The 23,666-nt window shown below is 43.3% G+C and overlaps 1 protein-coding gene across 1 annotated transcript in view; it reads left to right on the forward strand.

The window, feature by feature from the left end:
* Positions 1-528: 528 nt before the first annotated feature.
* vwde (von Willebrand factor D and EGF domains) overlaps positions 529-23,666 on the forward strand; it is a 37,241-nt gene continuing 14,103 nt past the window's right edge. The window contains exons 1-15 of the mRNA XM_078287066.1: positions 529-604; positions 5,973-6,163; positions 8,321-8,552; positions 9,253-9,327; positions 10,715-10,947; positions 12,930-13,019; positions 13,770-13,938; positions 14,555-14,769; positions 15,138-15,211; positions 16,056-16,329; positions 17,201-17,397; positions 17,934-18,826; positions 19,024-19,160; positions 20,221-20,385; positions 22,123-22,227. Of these exons, the coding sequence (XP_078143192.1) occupies positions 529-604; positions 5,973-6,163; positions 8,321-8,552; positions 9,253-9,327; positions 10,715-10,947; positions 12,930-13,019; positions 13,770-13,938; positions 14,555-14,769; positions 15,138-15,211; positions 16,056-16,329; positions 17,201-17,397; positions 17,934-18,826; positions 19,024-19,160; positions 20,221-20,385; positions 22,123-22,227 (3,126 nt within the window). The remainder of the gene's footprint in view (positions 605-5,972; positions 6,164-8,320; positions 8,553-9,252; positions 9,328-10,714; positions 10,948-12,929; positions 13,020-13,769; positions 13,939-14,554; positions 14,770-15,137; positions 15,212-16,055; positions 16,330-17,200; positions 17,398-17,933; positions 18,827-19,023; positions 19,161-20,220; positions 20,386-22,122; positions 22,228-23,666) is intronic.

The raw sequence follows: 23,666 nt of genomic DNA on the forward strand, positions 1-23,666 counted from the left end.
CCTGTATAAATAAAAGGTAAAAGCAAAACGCAAAAAAAAAATCACCCAAGTTCACTAATCATAAGTATATTTTCACTGGTCAAAGAGTAATTAGCATTAGTCAGAATGATCATTTAGACGAGTCAGAAGTGATTTGGACCGGTCAGAGTGGTGAGTGATTTACGGAGCGCTGCAGCTGAGCAGCGGGTCTGTGCAGAGCAGACAGTAGCAGGACTGGGTCATGATAAGGTGTACCGCTGGATGCCCCTCCTAATGCAGTGTGATGCTGCAGCTCGCAGCACTTCGTGGTCAGCCGCTGCAGTCCGGCGTCTCGGATTAGCCGACAAACTTCACCAACTCATGTCAACATCTAACAAAAAGTTTCTCTGACAAGTCTGCGGCGTCTCCGGATTTCCAAACGCTTGACTCGCTGTGGCTCGGGAAACGGAAAAGTCGGCGGTGCTTACCTCCGGGAGCAGAAGAAGACTAAAACTGTGCCAGTGGTCGTTTTGTTTGATGGCAAGGCTGCGCACCGGCTGCTGCTGGACGATGAGACTTGCAATTGTTTTGAAACTTCTTCCGTGCGTTGCGTTTTTACTTCCTAATGCAACGCATTCTCAAACAGGTAAGCTCATCACTAAGTAAAAGAAACACTCAGAGAAGTTTGATGTAGAAGTTACAGGAGTTGCTTCCACACTGTTTTGGCAAGTAGAAATTTACTGGAAAAGAACTTATGTAAGACTATTCTCTGATGATGATGATGATGATGACTGCCTTGTTTTCTTCAATGAGAAAAAAATACAATTTACTAAGCAAAAAATTTGGAGAGAAATCAAATTTATTCAGCGTATCAAATAGCTCCCAGTCGTCAGATTCCTCAGGCTATTTTTTGTCCATTTGTCCATCTGCTGAAAAGAAGCTGAGACCTTCCCATCCATCATGGCGCTGTCATCCAAGGGCACATACCTCCCAGTCTCACGGTCACTGTAATCTATTGTGCTGTCAGGGGAAGCAGAGACGAGCCATCTCTCCGCCTTTTCTCCCACACGGGCCTTTGACTCTCGGGGGCCAAGGTGGGAAGACGAGCATGTCGGTGAGGGCCGCCCACTCTGACAGGCGGACAGGACGTGGACTGGCAGAGTTCCTGTCCGGGGCCGGCGAGGCGGAGTGAAGCGACCAGGTGGTGCTGCCGCCGCTGCCGAGACTGGAAGGATGTCCCGCCGGCTCTGACAGCTCCTGTCGTCTCCTGCGGCGGCTCGTCTGCCTGTCACCGCTGTGTCACGCTCAGCCGGGGTATCGCCTTTCACTTGGCCTCTCAGGTCCTGGGGGCCAAAACCCACCCTCTGCTTGGGAGCAGAGGCTGCGACTGCTTGGTTACTGGAGTCTTTTTCCCTCTCTGAGCTTCTCACTTTTATGGTTTTGCCCATGGTGCGACCTCTCTGCTCACACACGCACCATAAACTCCGAGCCTTTCTCCTTCTTTCGGCTCGTTCAGTCAGAGCCACCTGTCTTCACTTCCTGGTCTTGAGTTTGAGATTCATGTCCTTCCAGAATCTCCCGTCCCCTTCGCTCATGAGGTGCACCTTTTTGCTGTTGAAGACGCTTCTTCCTTGTCATCTCCATCACTGACATCTTGTTCTTCTCAAATAAACTGAAAGGACTGGTTCTCCTTGGCCATTTCTCTGGCTCTGCTTCTTCAGCCGCCATACTGAGTAACTAGAACCGCTAGTCATGAGAGGGAGTACCAGGTAGACATGATTTCTTTGGGAGGCAAAAGTTAAATGAGGTTGTCGAGGGTAAATGTGACTTATTAATGCTGCAAATGGCTGGTTGATGCATCCAGAAATGGTTGATTCTGTGGTTTATCTCTCCAAAGCAGCAGATCCTGCATTTGTATGACAGCAGTTATGAAGAGGAGATACTGTATAAGAACGTACTGCTGCTTTTTGTTGCTATGAGCTCATATCTGTGGTGTTTCTGCACTGCACTTCCCAGAGATCACCTGTCAATCAAACAGTGTGGGCACTGGGTAGGAGTGTGACATCTTTTTTTTTGGATTTTCTATTGATGAAGTTTCTGTAGGTGGCCGTCTTTTCTTTCACCGTTCTATTTATTCCAAACATTATTTGCTGCTGCCAGAAACGTACGTGCGGCAGAAGGATTTTTCCCAGGAAAGAACTACCAGACTATTGAACAGCAAATGTAAAAGATGTAAATTTGTAAGTGATGGAATCAAAGGAAACACCAGGAAGTTTAATCTTTAAATCTTGATGCCCTCTCACTGGTTCTTGTGGCCACAGTCTCTCCTGAGGAGAACACATGGAACTGCTTCATGTGACCACAACAAAACACCGTTGCCTCAAGTCCTGATGTTGCGTTAACATGCAATCTTTTCATCAACCTTGGTAAATGTTTTACACACAAATGTAAAATGTCCTTTTTTCTAAATGTTTTCATCTGCAAATTGGCTTCTAATAATCCCAAATCACTCAAAACGTGTTACCTCTAACCTGCTGGCTTTTCCTTTCTATTCATTGTTTTCCTCCTGGCAAAACTCTGTACAGCATGTAATTTATTTACTGTAGACCATAAGTAAAAGAATAATGCATACATGAAAACACGATTTCCCCAGAAAGAGCCGTTTCTTTTGTACACTTTCCCCTCTACTCTGCAAAGTTTTAAAGAGGATGTCTTTCATTTAGATTTTTTCATTTTTTGTGAAATACCCCTAGGACTTACTTTGGTATGCTCCAAATAAATAGTTGCCCTCCTGTTTCAAGTTCACATTTGACCTTAAACCGAGGAGTCAGTGTTTCTTTGAAGTTGAACTTAACATGCTTATCGCAAGAAAAAAGAATGATGTCTGCAGCGATTTACCACAAGAATACCAAGTACTTTGCGTTGGCTTCCTCTTTTACGATGCGTCTCATGTGAAACCATATCTTAAAATGGACCATATGGACATTAGCAGTCACATCCTGCCAGGAACACCATTAATAATAATGTTGTTAGGTTTGGCTGCGGCTCAGTTCTTGATCATTATTGGAGAGGTTGTATTGTGAAACTGATCTCCTCACGCTGGTGTTTGAAGTGCTGGGAGAGCTCCAGCGAAGGTTGTCATCATGACGATTTATTTATTAGAGGTAGAGGAGGAGATTTATCGGTTGTAGTAAACACCTGCAAATTGAAAATTCCTTTGTTTAAGCACCTTCGTTGGAGAGCAAAGTAGCTGCAGATCTGTTCTCTAGTTGAAAATTCTGTGGCAACCTATGACCTCATGATGAAAATGGGTGCAGATGTAACCCAGTGTCTACATTAGAACATATCTGTATTAATTTCTTTTGTTTTTTGGGGCATTTTTGCCTTTTATTAGATAGTTCAAAGTTGAGAGAGACAGGAAAGGGAGAGAGAGGGGGATAACGTGCTACAAAGGCCCTGGACCGGTTTCCAACCCAAGACGTCGGGTTTACTTGGTACGTGGTTCAGACCAGGTCCACGTACAACAAAATACTTACATTCAATTACATACATATCTTTCAATATTTCCAAAATACAGAAAACTCTGTGAAAGTGCTTTCATATCATCAACCAAGGACTTGTACTATCCACTAGCACAAAACGAAGATGATATATCTCCGGGGGATTAATAAGGTTGTTGATCAATACCAATAACTCAATGATTACTTCACCAAGGGCTATGGTTTCTGGCTTTCAAAACTAAACTTTCTGGCCTGTACTCTGCTTTGGAACGAAAACTCCTCACCCACTGGCATTTCAAGACACCTCCACACCTACATGGTGGATCTCATCTCATCTTGGAACCAAACTGAAGTTATTTTTCTCCATGGGCTTCTTCAACAAATTCATTATACACAGTATCTTACTGGGACTGCCCGGATGCGTCTTCCTTAAGATGCAGCCTACATGTTGTTATCCATCCCCAGTCTGACCTCTCTCTCTGGACCTGGTCCAGGTTTTGCATCATGCAAAGTGACCTGGAGAATCAGGCATTTGTGGAGTGTCTCCACTGGAGACACTGTTGTACCTTCTTCTTGATGACTTTGGAAGGGATTCATGGTGTGAGGAGAGGAGGTGATGACTAGCTTTTGTGGAGGTTTTTGTGGACTTCTTCATCTCTATGGTCAGTAGAGCTCCAACGATTGGCCAAATGGACTTCAGCACCAAGTTTGTGGATCATCTGAGTTGATTCCATCATTTGCACATTTGATTAATTGATTGAGAGGCATGAAGGGTGCAACCCACCTTACCCTGATATCTCTTGAGTACTGGATGTGGAAACATGTAAGCATGGACTGATGCCTCCTCGTCCATCAACTTTGTTCCTTTTATTCTGGAACAATTCTTATTTTATTCCTCTGTTTCCCTCTCATCATTCCTTTGCTTACCACACTGTCACCATGCAGCCTCTTTCCACAGGAACTGGCATGTTTTCCACCTTTATCTCTACGTTTGGCTCTGCCACTCGCTCATTCTGTCCAGAATCAACTGTGCAAACATATGCTATGGTCTCCATTTGGGTTGATGGACTTTTAGTATCACCGTTGACTGTTCTTGACACAAGGGTCATAAACAGTATATTCTCAGATTTTTCCATTCATATATTTTTACTTATTCTGTTAATTGTTGGTTGCGTTATGTTTGTTACACCCCATGTTTCTTTGCTGTGTCTTATTATTTGCTGCTGCAACAACCCAATTTTGTGTATCTTGCATGCAATATAATTTCTCATATTTATTATTGCCTTATTCAGTAAATGCATTCCTATCCAAAATAATAACATCATGCTCTCTCCCACATGTCTGTTTTTCATGGCATGTGTGCAAACCTATACACTGGACAATATCTTATTATCAGCTTTGAAATGCTTATCTTGTATATGGACCAACTTGATTGTGGCTTTCTGGAAATTATTATTTGGCTTCACAGTTCAATTGCAATTCAATCACAGAGGTCACCTCAGTTTTGAGGCCAATTATATAATACTGTTTAAAACTTTGGTGAAGTAAATATCTGATTGATTCAGCCAGAATAAATGCCTCTGTGAAGTCTCCGTTTTTATTCCCAGCTTCTAATATTTGGAAGATGGATATCACAGCATGTAAACGCAAACATTTGCTTTCTCTTCGGGAGGGGAAACCAAGCGTGCTTCTCCAAAAAACTTTTGCTGCCTGCTCTGCCATAAACTAGTCAGCAGTAAACCGGTACAGAAACAAGGGCAGAAGCGGCACTCCAGTAGTTAAAAATGAAGAGTCAGATATCTCATCACCTTCTCCTCAGAGCATGAAGGCTCCTTGCCAAGCCAAAACACTTCAGTTTGCTGTCCAGAATGGGTCTTACCCCCCAAAAAACAAAAAAAGAAATTAAAGAAACCAGGAAAATGAAGAACTAAGGTGCTTGACTCTTTCTTTTTTAACTGTTGGAGTGTCGCTTCTGCCCTTGTTTTTGAGGGTAATGGTTTGCTTTCTCAGGTTTCATTCTCAGTGTGATCACCTTTTAGACCCATCTGAGCTACTTATAGAACTTAATCTAATCTACTTGTGTAATAACAGGCTGAGATAAAAAAAATAAGACCTGAGTCAAATAGAAGCTGCAAATCATCCTTAGCGTTTGTTTTAAACTACTTTGAGTACCAGGTGGGTGGCCTTTACCACAGTTTCAGCGAAGATGTCAATCATAAAGTTTTTGTTTGATTGTAAACTTTCTGATATTCATTTAATTGTCATGTGTGGAAGATCCCACCCATCTGACACTAAAGTAGACTAAAGTTGTGAAAAAAAAATGTGTGAATGCTATTTTACCTATTTCTGAGTGAAACATGTATGATATGCACCACGCTCCGATTCAGGTATGTTTGTTGGTACACAGATTTGCCCTTAACAAGCCTGAAGAGAGCATTCCATACGTTGATCATTGGTATTGACAGTCTTGGTGTGTCTCCAGTGCTCATGCCGTGTCTCTGGCTGTATTTGCAGCGCTCCCTGCAGAGTGTGCGCCGGGGGGCCACGCTCTCCTGCAGAACCCCTACCGCAGCTCCACTTTCAGCTCCAGCTGGCTGCAGCAGTCCGCCCTGCAGGACTTCATCTGCGACCACTCCCTCACGCCGGGCTGGTACCAGTTTCAGATTTTTGACAAGCCTGCCAGCATGCCCACCCAGTGCGTGGAGGTAAATGACTTTTTTTTTGTGAACAGATAACATTGTGCAAAGACACAGAACAGAGAATTCGACAGCTATACCAGTCTAGATGCATTGTGTATTTCATATGTGAACACTCAGGTATATTTTGTAACACCTGTGCTCTGCTGAGGCTTGCACACCTTACTATTGGGTGCTTGTGTTGTCTGTGATGTAGGAATTTAATCTTTTTGTAGGCTACTGTTCTCCTGTTAAAAGCATCAGCTAAATGTCTAAAATCTAACGGTAAATGTTATGTCAGATTATGGCTGCTTAAACGGAAGGGAATCAATTTATACTGTTTTAAACTTCTGTTATCCAGGGAAGGTTTGCTGAGATGCTCGCTGTTTTTCAGCCCAGTACAACCACAGTCTTCTCCTGTTGGTTAGTGAGAAGCTTCACTTGAGCAATTGGGATTCAAACTGCCAACCATCCAGTTACAAGTTCACCTCTAACCTTTCGACTACTTCAAACTCTCCAATAGCTGCGTCATGAATGGATTGTTGTCCTCCTTAGATAAAGCTCTAATATAACCATATGTGGATTATGCATACACAAGATGTATAATTTCAGCTCTTCAGGTTAGTGTTAGACCGCTATATATGAGTTTGACAATACATATGGCCAATATTGGCTTTTTAATAAAAATCAGATATCGACCAATCAGTATTGCCCACTGCTGATATGATGGAGGTGAGGATATGATTTTACTTAACCAGCCTGTAAAACTCCTCATGGTGTGCATGATGTTTCAGAGGCTTTTCCACCCTGTAAAGAATAAACATTTTTTGGAATTTTTTGGCATGAAAGTTGTCAAATTAAAATTTACAGCTCAAAATATTGGTACAAAATATCGACTATTGGCAGCTTCAATCCAAAAATATCGGCATCGGACTTCAAAAACCTGTATCGGTCGAGCCCTACTTCCGGTAGCCTCTGTTTCCTCACTTGTGTGTTTTTGTGTGTTTAATCTTAGCAAAAAGTAAGATGTGCATGTGTTTCTGTACATGCGTGTGTGTGTGTGTGTGTGTGTGTGCAAGCGTGAATGTATATGCACGTGTGTGCGTGCAGTTGTCCGTGCGTGTGTGTATGCATTTATGAAGGAGAGTGCAAGGAGAGCTGGAATGTGTCTCATTTCCTCCGGGCGGCCTGCTGTGTTCAGCCTGCAGGATCCATCTGAAGTGTCAGCCTCCCTCTGCCTTCCCAGGGCATCACCGCTCTCCCTGGGTGATGAATGTCCACAGGAGTGGGCGGAGGAAGGAAGAAGGGATTGCTGTGAACATGTGTTACATAATAAGATAGCATCTGTATGATGATGGCGAATAAATGGCTTGATTTGTCAGGCCAAGGATTTTTTTTTGTTTTCAGGGGAATTAACTGCGGCAATATCCTATTACAAAGTAGATTTGTCAGATACACATCTTGATTCTTGGCATATTCACTGCATTCGTGCTATATTAGTTTAAAGTGGTATTTTGCAAGATCCTCTTTTGTTTGGTGACATCTTTGGTGCTCAGCGCTCATTGCTGTGGTGTTTCTGCACTGCACTTCCCAGAGATCACCTGTCAATCAAACAGTGTGTCCAGTACTGTGACGTCTTTTTCCTTGGATTTTCTTTGTCTGTTCAGCCATGGTGGCTATTGCTGCTCATGCTAACCACCCAGTTCTTCTTCTTTTTATTCCAAACAAACCAGAAATGTAAAATGCATCAATTCCTGCGCGCAGAAGCAGGAAAGAGCTACCAAACACCAGGTGTTTAGAACAGCAAATAAGTCAAATCTTTCATGAATATGTCATTTGGTGATAGACAGTAGTAAAATGGACATTTCTTATATGAAAATGTCACAGATAATTATTTTGAGCTGTTGCATTTTATTATTGTATCACTTCACCTTAGTGTGGCAAACTCAGTGCAACTTCTCTACCTCTTTCTTTCTCTTTCTCTCTCCATTTTCTCTCTCTTGCCTCTTCCTGGTCCTGTGCAGCGCAAGAAGTGCCAACATTGCCAGAAGTTAAGGGTTCAATTCCCACTGTGGCTGCCCATGCTAAAATGTGTGCACTCATGTAACTGCAAGCATTTTGGCTAAAAGATTCCACCAAATTGCATATGTTATGATGCTCTGCCCCCCTCCCTCTCTACCCATCCAGGTTAACCACTGTGGCACCCAGGCCCCGGTGTGGCTCTCCCTGGGTGAGGACGAGTCCCTGCCCGGGCCGCTGGAGGTCAGGCAGCTGACGGCCTGCGCCGCCTGGCAGTTCTTCCCAAGCGGCAGCAAGGACTGCTGTCTGTTCCGCATCCCCGTCTCCGTCCGCAACTGTGGAGACTTCTATGTGTACCTGCTCCAGCCCACCCAGGGGTGCATGGGCTACTGCGCACAGGGTATGGCAGTACAAAATACAGGGCAGGGTCCTATTGTACCACCATTTTAGTAGCATCCCAGCCCAAAAAGTGAAAACTAGCTTAGTGCTAGTTACAGGCTTGGCAGCTGTGAGTGTCTTGGCAAGTAATGTAATACTATTAAATCACCAATAATGACATTACTAATATGAACAATTGTAGAACCTGTGGGTGTCAGAGATGCAAGACTATATGGACACAGTGTGTAAAAAGTCCCCTTATACACACTGACATGGGCTGCATAATTGTTCTGTTGATATAGTATTAGAGTGTATAATGTCTGTGTATAAATCTAAATATGTATCAATTTAAACACAGATATATCTGACTATCTGTCTATGGTCATAGTAAAAAAAATTGCAATTATGCAACCTTCCATTTTGAATTAAAAAAAAGTCTAATCTTTTGCTCCTGTTTGTGCTCTTGACTAAGGCCCATTGATCCAGCCAGGCCTTAACAAGCCAAAGCACTTTGCATGACTGACCCCAATCTCTACCACCTGTTGAATACTAGACACTTGGAGCCACTACACTGCTTGCACAAGTTAGCACTAAAACCAGACTCTCCGCTCCTCTCCTCCCTGTCATGTATAATCTATTAAGTTCATTAAACCTCAACTTTAGGCTTTCCATTGATTTATAATCGACTGCCATTGCTTATTACTCTCCTATCTATCTAACAGAGATGTCGGACTCCGGGCCCACGGCGTCGCTGACCTGCGGTCCTGATGAAGTGAACATCGATGGAACGTGTAAAAGTGAGGATCCCGCCGCCGTGTTTATGGCCTGCCCCTGTCTCCTCGTGTTAGGGCAAACACCAAAACAATCGGGGGGTCAGGGAGTTGCCATGCGGTGAGGAATGCACCGCCGGCCCCCTCACCGCTCCTCTTAATGAGCTGAGCATGTGTCCCGGCGTCCGCTGGGCCCCGTCTCCATGGCGACGGCCCTCGGCCAGATCGTGAATTATGCCACGGCAGGTTTTAGGAAGCTGGCAGAGGTGGAAGGAGGGAAGTTTAATTAGGGATAGATGAAAGATCACTGAACGTATTCATTAACTTGTTTTAAATAATGGAAACCAGGTTGCTGTGACTCTGAAGCTTACTTTTCTATTTTTTGCATTTATAGAATAGACAATGTTTTCTGGCTAGATTCATTCATATAATAGAATATTCACGCCCTAAAACTTAAGCGACTTTCCATAAGTTTGCATAATAACCATATTATTTTGTATTATTATTATTTATTATATTATTTTATACTGTATTAGTATTTGCCAGATACAACTATGTTTAAAGTAGCAGTAGCAGCAGTACTTTTGATCCTACAGAACAAAATTCCTTTATCATTAAAATCCACCAGGGATGGAAATTAACAGCAGCCACCAGCCAGCTGGTAAATAATGTGTTTACGGTTTTACATTTAGTCCTAATAGTAACCAACCATCATTTGAAGGTCTTATTCAATTCTTAACTGGCTGTTGAAATAGTCTAGTGTAAGTGTCAGTGTCAGGTGAATGTCCCATTCCTACTGGGACCACCCATGCTGACTATATATGCAAAAACATGAAGGAGGTGGAAAAAGAAGCCATTGTATCTGAACGGTGTGTGTGTGGTTAAGGCACTCTTGTATGGTGAGAATGACAAAAGTCTGTCATGTGTCATGGCAAAGTGAAATAAAGTCAAGAACGTGACACGTCTCGATGAAGACCGAGATGGTTGAAAAATGTTGGCGGCTAGTTCGACTTCCACACCGTTCTTGACTTAATTTCATTTGACATAAGACACTGATGTAGACCTTTTTTCATCCTCCCCATACGAGAGAGCCTTGATTTCTGGAAAAGCTCAGCCTCACCGCACACACTTTGTTCAGGTACAGCGGCTTCCTTTTCCACCTCTTTCACGTTTGTAGATACCCTGTCAAAGATCACACATGGATATAGCATACCAGACCCTTCTGTCTTTTTGAAAATAAATGCACTCATGCAACTGTAAAGTGCTTTGGATAAAAGCATCCACCAAATGTCATACGAAATGTTATATACAAAGAGAATGCATCTATAACATAGAAAAACATCACCGACATGCAGAAAACAATCTAACCACAATAATCTGAGACCCCCCCCCCTCTCTCTGCTATCCCATCCAGCCAAGCAGCCTCCCTCTCCGCCCGTACCGGTGATCGTCTCGGAGCTGTCTGGCAGCACCATCTACCTGAAGTGCAGCTTCGAGGGCCACAGCTCCAACAGCTCCCTGGGTTACGTGGTGGCCTGGTCCCGCCTGTCCCCCCAGGGCAGGAAGGAGGAGCTCAAACAGGAGACCACCATCCAGACCTCCGCCTTCATCGAGCTGGACGGCTTCAACCTCCGTCTGGGGGACAAGGTCTGGTGCAGGGCCGTAGTTTAACATCACCTTAGCTGAGTCCAAGTCAATGCCAAGATCAGGTCCAGTCAAGTTTGGCTCAAGAACAGGTCCAAAGGGTGTTGAAACCGGCCAAGAAAAGTTCCAAAGGGGGTTGAGATCGGGTCAAGAACGGGTCCAAAGGGGGCCAAGATCAGGTCAAGAACAGGTCCAAAGGGGGTTGAAACCGGGTCAAGAAAAGGTCCAAAGGGAGCCAAGATCAGGTCAAGAACAGGTCCAAAGGGGGTTGAAACCGGGTCAAGAAAAGGTCCAAAGGGAGCCAAGATCAGGTCAAGAACAGGTCCAAAGGGGGTTGAAACTGGGTCAAGAAAAGGTCCAAAGGGCCTCGAGATCGAGTCAAGAAGAGGTCCAAAGGGGGCCGAGATCAGGTCAAGCACAAGGCCGAGCAAACTGAGTCCTATTCAAGACCAAGACCAAAATAGGCAATAAACAGTGTACATTTCTTCCCAAATGCAAAAATAATTATTAAGGAGTTTCTTAAGGACCAACAGAGATGTAGATCTTTCTCCTGGAACTCTGTACTAAACCCTTTAGAGACCAACTAATTTATGCATAGGATTTTGATAAATCAGACCAAACACTACACGAGGTGATTTCGCTGATTAACCTTCACCTTCAGCCAGAGAGGAGGAACTAATTGGTGAAATCACCAGCTGTAGTCTTTTTTTTAGAATTAAAACCTGCAGACTCTCGGCCCTCCATGGCTCCCGGTTGCCCAGCCGTGCTCTAGGCCATCGCTGCCGCCAGTGTAATGACAGCGCAGCCCATTTGTCAGTGTTTCCAAGTGTATAAAATGTTGACAGATGTTCAAATGCTGGACCAAAACATGCTGACTCTTCTTAAGGTACAGCACTAGCTGTTTGGGGTAGAGACTAGGACCAGAGGGGCAATGGCTAAAGACGGTTGTGTGTCCTGTGTCACAGTAGCCAAAATCTGGAAACAAATCTACCTTATCACACAATTCACCAGCTGTGGTTGCTTGGAGATTTGTGACACAACTGCAAAGTATTTATCAGAGGAAAATGGAAAGTAGCAATTGGTTAAAAGACTCCTACAGCCTTTGAATGCAAGCCCTCTATTAAAGATGGCTGTATTTACCAAAACACAGGATGTAACTACAACTTCTGCTATTCAGGGAAAGCACCTGTGTAGAAACCTGGATGTTTCAATGAACTAGGCCCACAAAAAACAGTTTGAGAGCAGAGTGAATGGCTGTAAAGCGAATGGATCAGGAGTAAAATCCAAGTCTACTTTTTTGACGAGTACTTTGCAACTCGCTGTCGATAGAGCGTATCTACGAGAATCGACTTCCCATTCTTCAGGAAATAAGAGCAATAAATCAAAGATACTGCTCCTGGGCATCCAGTGAGCAGTTAGTCAGCCAGCAGCCACTGATGCCTTGCTATTATTAAAACCTGTCAACATGTCGTTTTGTTTTACCGTGGGCCGTCGTGTGTGTGACCTGGCCTCAACTATAAAACCGTTTATACATCCTGTTTTTCTCCCTTTTAACTGCTGTGCTGTTCCTTCTGCTCTCTCTCTCTCTCTCTCTCTGTCTTTGTCTTTATCTCTCTCTCTCTGTGTCTACTGCTTTCACCCTCTCTTTCCCGCTCCCTCGCTTTCTCTCTGCCTCTTTCTTTCTCTCTCTCTCTTTCTTCCCCCTCCACCCACTATGTCTTATCTCTCTCTCCATCTCTTTCTTTCCTCTCTCTCTCTCTCTTTCACCGTCTTGCGATCTCTCTCTCTCTCTGTTTTTCAATTCAGTATGCTTTACTGGCATGAATGTTGGATTAACTGTGTTGCCAAAGCATCTAAGGACATTTGAAATTCATCAAAAAGATTTAAAATAAACACCAGATAAGAGAAAACACCAATCCCCTCCTCTCACCCTTCCTCTTCTCTCTCTCTCTCTCTCTCTCTCTCTCTCTCTCTCTCTCTCTCAGATATACTGCTCCAGCTCCAGTTTCTTCTTGGACTCGCCTGACGTCCAGGGAGCCTCAGTGGAAAGTCAGGAGTTCTTTGCAGGGATCAGGGTATATCACACTGATCTGAAATATTACAGCAGTGTGTGTGTGTGTGTGTGTGTGTGTGTGTTTTCCTGGAAAGAGAAGAGAGATTGACTGCATCTGTGTCTTTTTTATGTGTACTTGTGCATGTGTGTCTACGCCTGTGTGTGTATGTGTGTTTTTCTGTCTATGTACTGGAATGCATGTGTGTGACTATGATTGTGCACGCAAATGTCATCGAGATATTTGTTATAGAAACATTTCTCAGAGAAATAATCTCATTGGTTGAGTTAAACCTCAATGGGCGGAGCCAAAGAACCACAGTTTTTCTGGCTAAGTAATGTTAGACTGATTCCAGTGAAAAAGACAAGGGGTAAGAGAAGGAAACTAATACTGTGAAGGCTAGTGCTCTTATACTAACTGATTTTTTTTTATCTAGCTAGCTAGTTAGCCTAGCTCACTTTCCAAGTTCAAACTAACTATACTAGCCTATTAGCTATCTAGGTAAGCTAGTTAGCTAGCTGCTAACCTTCCAAGATTATGAATGCCTTGGCCGATGAATGAAAAGAAGTCATTGCCATTTATATTTCTATATAGATTTTGACCACCAGTTCCTGTGGTTCTTTGGCTCCGCCCATTGAGGTTTAACTCAACCAATGAGATTATTTCTGCCTCCAGAGCAGCTCTGCCTCTGAGAAATGTTTGTGTAACTAAAACTCCAATCTGCTAATGTATCGATGATAAACCATCCATGTCCATTTATGACTACTTCCTCAGCTGAGACCAGAGGTGAGCAGTGTGTCTGAGGATGGGAGGGGGTATGAGCTGGTGGTGGAGAGCACAGTCCCTGTCCCGTGTCTGGAGGACTCCTCGTCCTCCTCCTCCTCCTCCTCCTCCTCTACAGAGCAGTGCACTCTGTCCCTGCAGCTGAACACACACAATCAAGGTAAACGCTTATAGCAACTAATAATGTTAATGTTGGATAATGTAATAATTTTTTAAAAATCTAAGAGAATGTCCCTGTAAACGAGTAAAACATTTAATAAAACCTGACATTGTAATATTTTTTTTTCCTGATAATGTAATACATTGTTTCATTAACCAGCAATTATTATTCATAAGGAATAATTCCTTATGAATTGCCATGCAAATTTGAGTGCTAAAGACTGCGATTCACAGGGGCTGGACACCAGGCTAATATTCAGCTACTTTTGGAGAACAATTGCCAAAGCTTTAATATTAAAGACTAACATGCAGTTGCCTAGTCAGCGTTAAAGCATTATGACTATATAGAATAAGACGGGTGCACCGTGTGTCTGTGAAACTCTTTTCAGTGTGTCTCTGCTCCAAAGTCAAAATTACAACTTTTGACTTTTATTGCATTTAAAGTGATTAAAGTGACTCTGAAAGTTTACAAATGCATTTTAAGTTGTACAAAGTTGTACAAGCTGTACAAATTCATAATTTGTTGCTCTTTTTTCTGTGTTTTCCTATCATTTTTTACTGTTATATCACTGTGCAAATAAACTGAACTGAAGTCTAAACCCTTGTTGCTGTTTCAGGTGAGGGTGTGTTGGGGTCAGATGTGTCCCTGTCCTCCTGTGTGGTGGATCTGCCCCGGGCCTCCTGCAGGGACGGGGTGTGCAGCCAGGCTCTGATCCACTTCAGCCCCGTCACTGACTTTGTCAAGGACGGCGACCGGACGACCCAGATCTCCGTCAAACCCATCGTCACGCAAAATTTCCTCTGGAACGAATACTCACCAGAGCCTGTTCAGGTAAACAGAACAAACTGTGTGGTCCTGGAGGAGATTTTGAGGAGCTGTGATTTGTTGTACAACTACTGTAAAGGGGTTACTGTAAATGACTGAGATGCTGATCTATCTATTCACCTATTCATCTGTGTATCCATTTATTTCTCTATTATTTTTTATCATTTTATTATTCCTATTACTTTTGCTTGTTTAAATTTCATGTTTACATGACGTAGCTCTGACCAAAGCTCTGGCTTTACCTGTACAAAGCTGCAACTGCCATCGTTTTTATTACTTTTGCTGTTGTTGTTTTTTTTTAAATATGCAACTAAAAATCAACTCTACAATCCTGTATGTGTTATTATGAGTGTCTAATTTCTCCTCATTTCCAGATAATGGTGAAGGACGTCCCCTCTGCCTACTGCTACTCCTTCACTGACCCTCACATCATCACATTTGATGGCAGGTACTTCAGCCTCCAGCACAAATTTGATAAGAAAACATACTTTATTTGTAGATGTACTGTATTTTAATGCAATTTGGCAAAATTCCTAAAATTGATTTAAAACTAACTGGGGAGTTGGTGGAGAATTAGAGGTTACAGGTGCTGGTTTGTGACACATTTGCCTGTTTGGATCCCAGACCAGTTTGAACTAACCCTAACCCAGTTAACCCTGCTTCATGGCTTAAGTCAAGTGCCTTGCCCTGTTTAGTTGCCCACAATACAAAACTGTTGTACTTGTACAGTAGTTGTACTGGACAGCTCCAAGGTAGAAATGTCTGTAACTGTGGGAGTGTGAAGCATGGTCAGTACTGAAAAAGACAATGCATGCTCAGACAACTTTCCCTGAATACATAAAGGTAAAAAAAGGATAGATAAATACAAATGATAGACAGTCAGTATGTAATCTTCATGTGCGAATGTATGCAAATGTGTGAATATGAAACAGAGAAGTGCTGAAAACAAGCATGCATGCGCAGTCAACCTTTCTTGGACAAGTAAAGGCTAAGATAGACAGATAAATAAAAACATAATGTTGTATGTTGTGGGCACGGTGGCTCAGTGGTTAGTACTGTCAACTCACAGCAAGAATGGTTCGATTCCTGCTTCTTTCTGTGTGGAGTTTGCATGTTTTCCTCATGTTCACCTGGGTTTCATCTGGGTACTTTGGTTTCCTCCCACATTCCAAAAAAAGATGCAAGTTCAGGTGTATTTTAGAGTCTAAACTGCCCATAGGTATGAATGAATGAATAGGAATAAGCAGGCAAATAAAATGAATGAATGAATCTTTGTGTTTGTTTACCTACAGGCACTACGATAACTACCAAATAGGCACTTTTGTTCTGTACAAGAGCAACCTCTGGCCGTTCGAGGTCCACGTCCGTCAGTGGGAGTGCGGCAGCGTGGTGCACGCCGCCTCCTGCGCGTGCGGCTTCGTGGCGAGGGACGGCGGCGACGTCATCGCCTTTGACATGTGCAGCGGGGAAATGGGCGACACCAAGCCTCACCTGTCAGTCAAGAACAGAGACCTGAGCAAGAGCGGCATCCGCATCACCGAGTCCTATCAGGGACGCAAAGTCACCGTGAGTCAGCCAGAACTGTATATAGTTTATGAATACGAGATGGTATTTCTGTGTTGAAGTGAATTGAATAAAATTAATTCGTTTAAATGTAGGTCATGAGCCATTGCTTCATGTAGAATTGATTACTTGCAGATTTATCATGTCGAGTGTTCATTTTGTTGACAAAGACATTGATAATCCATTTGTCAGCAAGTATATGTTTTAGATGTCCACAACTTGACCAAAACTACACACCATAAAATTCAAATGACTTTGCATTTTCAGCAAAAAAATATTGTGACAATGCTGAAATTAATTGGCAAACTAATGCATGTTCTCCACCTGGCACTCACCATCTGTCTTGTTTCCCTACACTCCACCCCAGCTCTCTAAACTACAGAGCATTTCCAGAAAGATTATGAAAACTGTTTGAAAAACTTTTAAGTACTGCAGCCAGTAGAGATGTGACTGAAATTATGTGACAAAAAGTATTGACACAGTTCACAGACTAAAACTAAAAATGGAATACATCACTAAAATCTTTGAGAAGAGACACCGGAGCGCCTCCTTGCTTTATGCTTCTCCAAACCATTAGTCTGTTTGCCAAAAAAAGTTCTCATTAGTTAAAAGTTAAAAGAAGTTAAAAAGTTTAAAAAGCCTTTATGTTGCTATGGTAGCCATAAAAATGTATCATTTTGTAACTTTTGTACACAAAAAAGCCCTGGCTTCTTTTTTCCAAATTACTAAAGTGTGACAAGCTAATTAACAGACTAAAACGAGATGTAAAATCATCAACATTTTTATCACAGATTCAGCTGGCTGCTTGTTGTGGAAGACAACCTGTACTCTCGTTTCTACATTGTGATTCTGAATCTCTTTGGGCCGTTTGCAGATGACCTTCTCGTCGGGAGCGTTTGTTCGTGCAGACGTGTCCGACTGGGGGATGAGTCTGACCCTCAGAGCCCCCAGTTCGGACCGGAGCCACACCGAAGGCTTGTGCGGGACGTACGACGGACAGTCAGACAATGACCTCCACTCAGCAGGGGGCGCCGCGCTGGAGGATCTACACGCTTTCATCGCTGAATGGAGGTAAGTGTTGATAAAAATGTCCAAGTGGAAGTCAACAAATGATGTCTTAGTTGTGTTTGTTATGGCTTTCTGCTATTGTGGTCTATTATATTTTGCTGTTGACAGGAACAAGGAACATTGGAGAAGATGCTTGGGTTTTGAATGAACTTTGAAAAGTGTATCTTGGCTGGAAGGTAAAGGAGAGAGTGGTGGGTTAGATTACTCCTAGATGTTTTACATTAGATTTTTCCTGTATATTACTGTTGTATTCTATTATACAGTATAACATAACTTTTTTTAACGCTTTTTATGCATACATTTTTAGCATGATTGGCCTCAGTGGGAATTGTAGCATTAGTGCCATACTATAGCCATTGAGCTAAACCGGACGTTTTTTTTCACTACAGACTACCTTAGGTTTTTTGGAGGTCTGTGCTTTTTTCGACATGTTTCAGTATTCATTCACAAGCCAAGCATCTCCTCCAAAGCTTCCTCTGTCAACACTATTGACTCAAGCAGTGCCTCTGCATTTAAGTATTCTTCTTTTCCTCTGTCAGGCTCCCTGCAGGCACCAGCCTGTTTGACACAGTCCCGTCCTATCAGAGCACACTGAGCCCCCGCAAGTACTGTAACTGTCAGGCAGAGCCCCGCCTCTCATCTCCCAGAACCCGATCCCAACCGGTATCCTCCTCCGACTCCGCCTGCTCTCCCCACGGCAATGTGAATCTCCCCAGTGTCATCCCCACTCTGGACATCACGGCCGAGTACATCAGCTCAGTGGAACTGCTCAAAGGTGAAGAAAACCATAGACAGTCGCTGCCGCCGGGGCGCTCCAACCAACACGCCCAGGGTCAAGGCGATGACACCCAGCTGCGTGGAAGAGGCTCCCTGTTGAGAGCCTCCAGGGACGGAGCTTCAACCTCAGCCCTCCACCAGCGGAGCCGGGGCAGGCGGCAGTCCTACCAGTACATCTCCAACCCCCCGTACCAAAGCCTCAGCCAGTCGGACCTGGAAGGCTTCACCTACTTCTTCCCAGAGGACCACGAACCAGCGCCACATCCGGACTCCTCCTCTCCCCCAACGTGGCCCACACCTTCTGGACTCACCCAGCGGCAGGCCAGGACCCAGTGCCAGGGTGTTGTGGCTAACTCCAGCATAGCACTAGGCTGCGGGCGCCTGCTAGGACAGGCTATAGTTAGCCGTGCGGTGGCTATGTGCGTTACCGACCTGCAGCTGAAGGATGAACAGTCATGGCTGAATGCGACGTTACCTCTACTGGAGAACGAGTGTGAGAGGAGGCTGGTGGAGGAGAGGAGGAGAGAGGGAGAGCACCAGGATGTACTGGCCATCCTCAAGTGTCCCAGTCTGTGCAGTGGGAATGGCCAATGCTCTGAGTGGGGCTGCGTCTGCTTCCCAGGGTTTGGGTCCTATGACTGCAGCGTGCTGTCTGGTAAGATAACATACTGTAAATACACAGAGACAGGCAGACCAGTAAGGAGCCCTATAGAGGGCTTTCAGGACACGTAACACAGCCTCTGGTGGCCATATTAGAGGTCCTCTTGGGAAACAGATACTCCTACAGCAGGAATACATTGTCTAATAGTCCATGTTTGTCTTGTCTTGTCTTTTGTTGTTGATCTTGTGAAGACCAGATCCCGGAGATCACGGAGTTGGAGAAGGAGGGTCTGTGTGACGTCCGGCAGGGAGACTGCTCCACCGTCCAGATCTACGGTCAAGGCTTCAAGGACTCCTACGAGCTCAAGTGTGAGTTTGTCAAAGAAAAGGTACTTCGTTTTTTCTGCTTCTTTTCTTTTTAACATGTATTTTTCAACACAAGGGTTTTCCTGTGCATGCAGGCTCTTTTTCAGCCCTACCTCACAGAATGCTAATGCAATACACCTAGGAGTCGTCTAGTACTACTCGTCTAGGGCTTTGGTGTCTTGCTCAAAGGAAACTAGATGTTAAGAGAGAGGAGAGTGTCACTCGTTCATTTTCCCTGCCTGGATTTTCCCAGCCAGATGAGGGGCTTCTGGTCACAAGCCTGCTTCTTTAACCTTTAGGCCACACTGCCTGAATTACTTTTATATGTATTGCATTGGTATTTTGTGTATATTTGATTTCAAAGTTTAATGGTAAACAGTATATATACCGTATATACAGTATATATATACAGTATTTATATACATGTATATATATTTTTAATTGTAAGCTGACCAAATCAGAATCAAAGTCACTTTATTTGCCAGGTATAGTCAATTTAAATTTAACAGAATTTGTTGTGGTGACACCAGTGCAGAGACATACTGCACATTGACAATTTATGGAGTAATATTAGTAGATACTGGCATACAGGGACAATATGACCTTACAGTGCAAGGGGACAGAGCCAGACATAAATACACTATACATAGCTACATATCTATCTACATATCTACATACAGTGAAATGAAAACATTAAGCAGACAGAGGCTACTGTTTGTATAACTATCACATTTTTGCTGGCTCCAAAGTATCTCTGTTCATTTCACAATGATACACTAATAAAATCTAGAGACTTTTGTGATGGATACAACATGGCTAGAGTTTATTACATTTTTCACATTCATGCCCAGTTGATATCTCTATTTTCATCTCCTCTCCCCTCTCAAACTGCTCTCCCTTTCCCTTGTTCTCTTGTTTTTTCCACTTTATCCTTCCTTTGCTCTCTCTCTCTTCCCCCCTCCCTTTCTCTCCCTCTCCTTCCATGTGCTTGTCTCTAATGTCTCTCTTTATGTCGCACCTTCCTTCCAATCATGTCCTCATCCCTCTCCCCCCCCCCCCCCCCCCCCCCTGTCTCTTGTCCAGTTTGTGGATGGGGACTGGGTTCTGGACGAGCCCCAGTTTGCCCTGGCCACCTTCCTGGATGTGACGGCTCTGGAGTGTCAGCTCCCCCTGGAGGACAGCCAGGCTCCTGCAGGCCTGGACCTGGAAACGGCGACCGACAGGCCGCTGGCCCGCTGGCAGATCAAAGTCAGTCACCTCCACAGCACACACTGGTGGAATTACAGTAAAATAATTTAGTCCTTGATGTCCCGAAGCCAGTTGACACATCTTCCTTCCTTGTTCAAACTGGTTCCCTCACCCAAATTTTCTCTCCATCTTTCCTTTGCCATTCCTGTCTCTCTCATTCCTCCCTTCTCTTTCCCTATCCTTGAGTCTGCAGATTAACACAAAACCTCTGTTCCTATTTTGCAAGATAATTGAGATATCTGAGAATACTACCAATACCAGTAAATCTGCGCTGAAACAATGCAAAACAGACAGATGTCAAGATTTGCTAGTTTTAATGTGCAGTTGTGGAAAGAGTCCGCTGAGTGCAGCTGGACAACAGAGGTTTTCTCCAGTGTGGACTTGGCTCAGGAGGCAGATGTACTCAGCAGTGTGAAACAGTGGAAATTGGTTGGTTCACCCAACTGCCAAGTGCCTGAAACAAAGTGAAGTCTGGAGATGCTTTCTCACAGTAGTTAGATTTTGTAAACATGAGAACATTTATCACTGGGGAAGCCTTTCCAGCTCCACAGCACCAACAGTCTACAGTGGTCTCTGTTCTACATGTGAAATAATACGTGTGAAATTAATATGCAACAGATTACACAATGGATAGTTTCAGTTTAGACTAACTGTGCTTCATTGGTTGCCATGCCAACTCTTGTGGTAACCATGGAGGTAGTTACATGTTGTTTCCTGTTTTCTTTACTCTTATGTATCTTATGTAATGCAAATTGTCTGAAAATTAGCCACTGTATAAAACTCATATTACTCTAGAGCAGTGGTTCTCAACGTGGGGTCCAGGGACCACCAGGGGTCCTTGAGGGGGTTCCAGGGGGTCCCCAGCAAACTGATGAATTGTTAAACTTCAGCATTATTTAATTTCCAAGAAGTTAACACAGTTAGAGAATGTAGCAGAATGACTGTTCTGATCAGTTTCTCTGTTATCTCTCTACCTGCAACACAGACAGTCATGGAGTTCACCAGTTGCATAAAGATAAACCTAGTCTTATACTTAAATGTGACCTTAAGTCAAATTACTATAGACACTTATATATAATCACCTATATATACCTGTTCCTACTACTTCTTGATTGTTGTAGATCTCTAATGGGTTTTTTCTGTCTCTAGACTCTCTCTTCTTCAGGTTCTTTCCAAAAACCAGAGATTTGCCATCTTTCTTATGAAACAGCTTCAGTATTTAAACTTCCCACTCTGACAGTTAGGCCGACTCGTTGCCATAGCAACAAAATTCTTAACTCAAGATTAGCCAGGGGGAAGGTGGCTAACTTTCCTACCTTAAAATAAGTCAGTCGTAATATTTAAGTAACAGACAGTCTTAATTAGCCTAGTTCAACCTGAGAATCTAAGACCAGTCTAAGGCTTAGACTAGTCTTAAACTAGCTTTATGCAACTGGCCCCTGGACTAAATCATCTGACCATAAAAATATTCTCAGATTTGGGTCCGAGAGACAAAATCTCATCAGATGGGGGTCTGTGGCTCTAATGTGGACTGGATTAGGGTCCTTGATATGAAAAAGGTTGAGAGTCACTGCTCTAGAGGACGTTTTTTACTGTGATTATTGGTGCGATGATAATGCAGTAGGTATAATCACTGTAATCAAGCATTTGAGTTCACCTTTATTTATACATTTATTTATGGGTAATGCCTCATTCATTCCCAGTGATCCGCAGTAATCAACGCTCTGCTGTTGGCAGGTATCTAATGACGGCTACAGCTACAGTAATGCCAAGATACTGACTCTGTACGACGGAGCCTGCCAGATCTGCAGCCTCAACGCTGAAGTTCTCTGTACTCTGAGGGTAAGTGTGCCTTCGTCTTAAAAGAGATTTCAATTGCGCAATAATATTATAGACATTAGTAGACAAGGATGGAAGATTGCTGTACTGTTGAGTTGTTGCTGGATGAATAAACAGGGTAAGAATATATCTCCAAAGATACATTTACCTCTCAGCCTCTAACTGGGATGCCTTCACCCTCGCTCCCAACTCCATCACCTCACCCCATGCAGCACCTCCCGAGGCCCTGAACTGCTATACATCACTTTTTATAGCATGCACAGAAAAACAAAGGTGCAAACTGGAACCCAAAATGGTTCTTTGGAGTGACGCCATTTCTGAACCTTTTAATATCCCAAAGAGCCATATATGGTTCTTTTGGGATATTAAAAGGTTCTTAATTCTTAGTTATTAGATGATGGGTGATGGCATAAATGTGGAAAATAACCAAACTCCATAGTATATATAGTGCAATTTCAAATGAGGCTATACAAGGGCAGATAAACAAAAACACAATGCAGGTGTCTAAGCAAAGGAGTGCAGAAATGGTTCTTTAAAGAAAAAGGTTCTTTGTGGAACCAGAAATGGTTCTTCTATGACATCACTCCGAAGAACCATTTTCAGCACCTTTATTATTCTGTCTGCACCATCGCCATCTGTGCTGTGCAAATTCAGTGTGTACAACATGGAGATGGCAGTAGCCTAAAGGTGCATATGACTGGAAGGTTGCTGGTTAGAGTCCCAGACCAGCTAAAAAAAAAATCTGCATGTGTGTAAAGTGAATAACAACTACTGCTGAAGCGGCCTTAAGCGGAGGCTCTGAACCCCTGACTGGCACTGCTCAGTGGTAGCAGTAAAACACTGTGGTTTTACTGGCACCAGCCCTGCGTGAATGTGAGTGTAAAGCAGGGTGTTGCTGAAAAAGAGCATGCATGCCCTGTCAGCCTTCCCCGGAGAAACACAAGTCAAAACATGTGGCTTTGTAAAACACTAAACTGTGTGTTGTGTGTGTCTTCAGCTCAAGTTTGACTGAATTTCATGGGTGATTTTCTCAGACAAAAAAAAAAAAAAACAACACACTGACATACAGCAGAAACAGGGAATTATGTGGCAGGACATTTAACAGAGATGGGTGAATTTGTGTGGAAACGGGCCTTTTCATCACCACTATGACTACTAAGTGTGATCTGGTATTGGGTTTCATTCTAAAATGCTCTATATCTAGTTGGAAAAAAATAGTTAACAAATGTTTCAGTATTTCTAATGTGTTGAATGGTCAATATTTCTAAACTTTCTAGACTTTCATGCCAACTGTCACTTTGTATGAGAAGATGCTGAATTTTTTTAGTCATTTTCAAATGAAGCTCTTCTATTACACCAAACCACATTGTTTTCTGCAGGAGCTGGGAAAGAGCGTTCATCATGCGGTTGAAATGGGGGCGACCATTGATCTGTTAGTAATT

Source organism: Centroberyx gerrardi, chromosome 12 (assembly GCF_048128805.1).
Source record: "Centroberyx gerrardi isolate f3 chromosome 12, fCenGer3.hap1.cur.20231027, whole genome shotgun sequence".
Lineage (NCBI taxonomy): Eukaryota > Metazoa > Chordata > Actinopteri > Beryciformes > Berycidae > Centroberyx > Centroberyx gerrardi.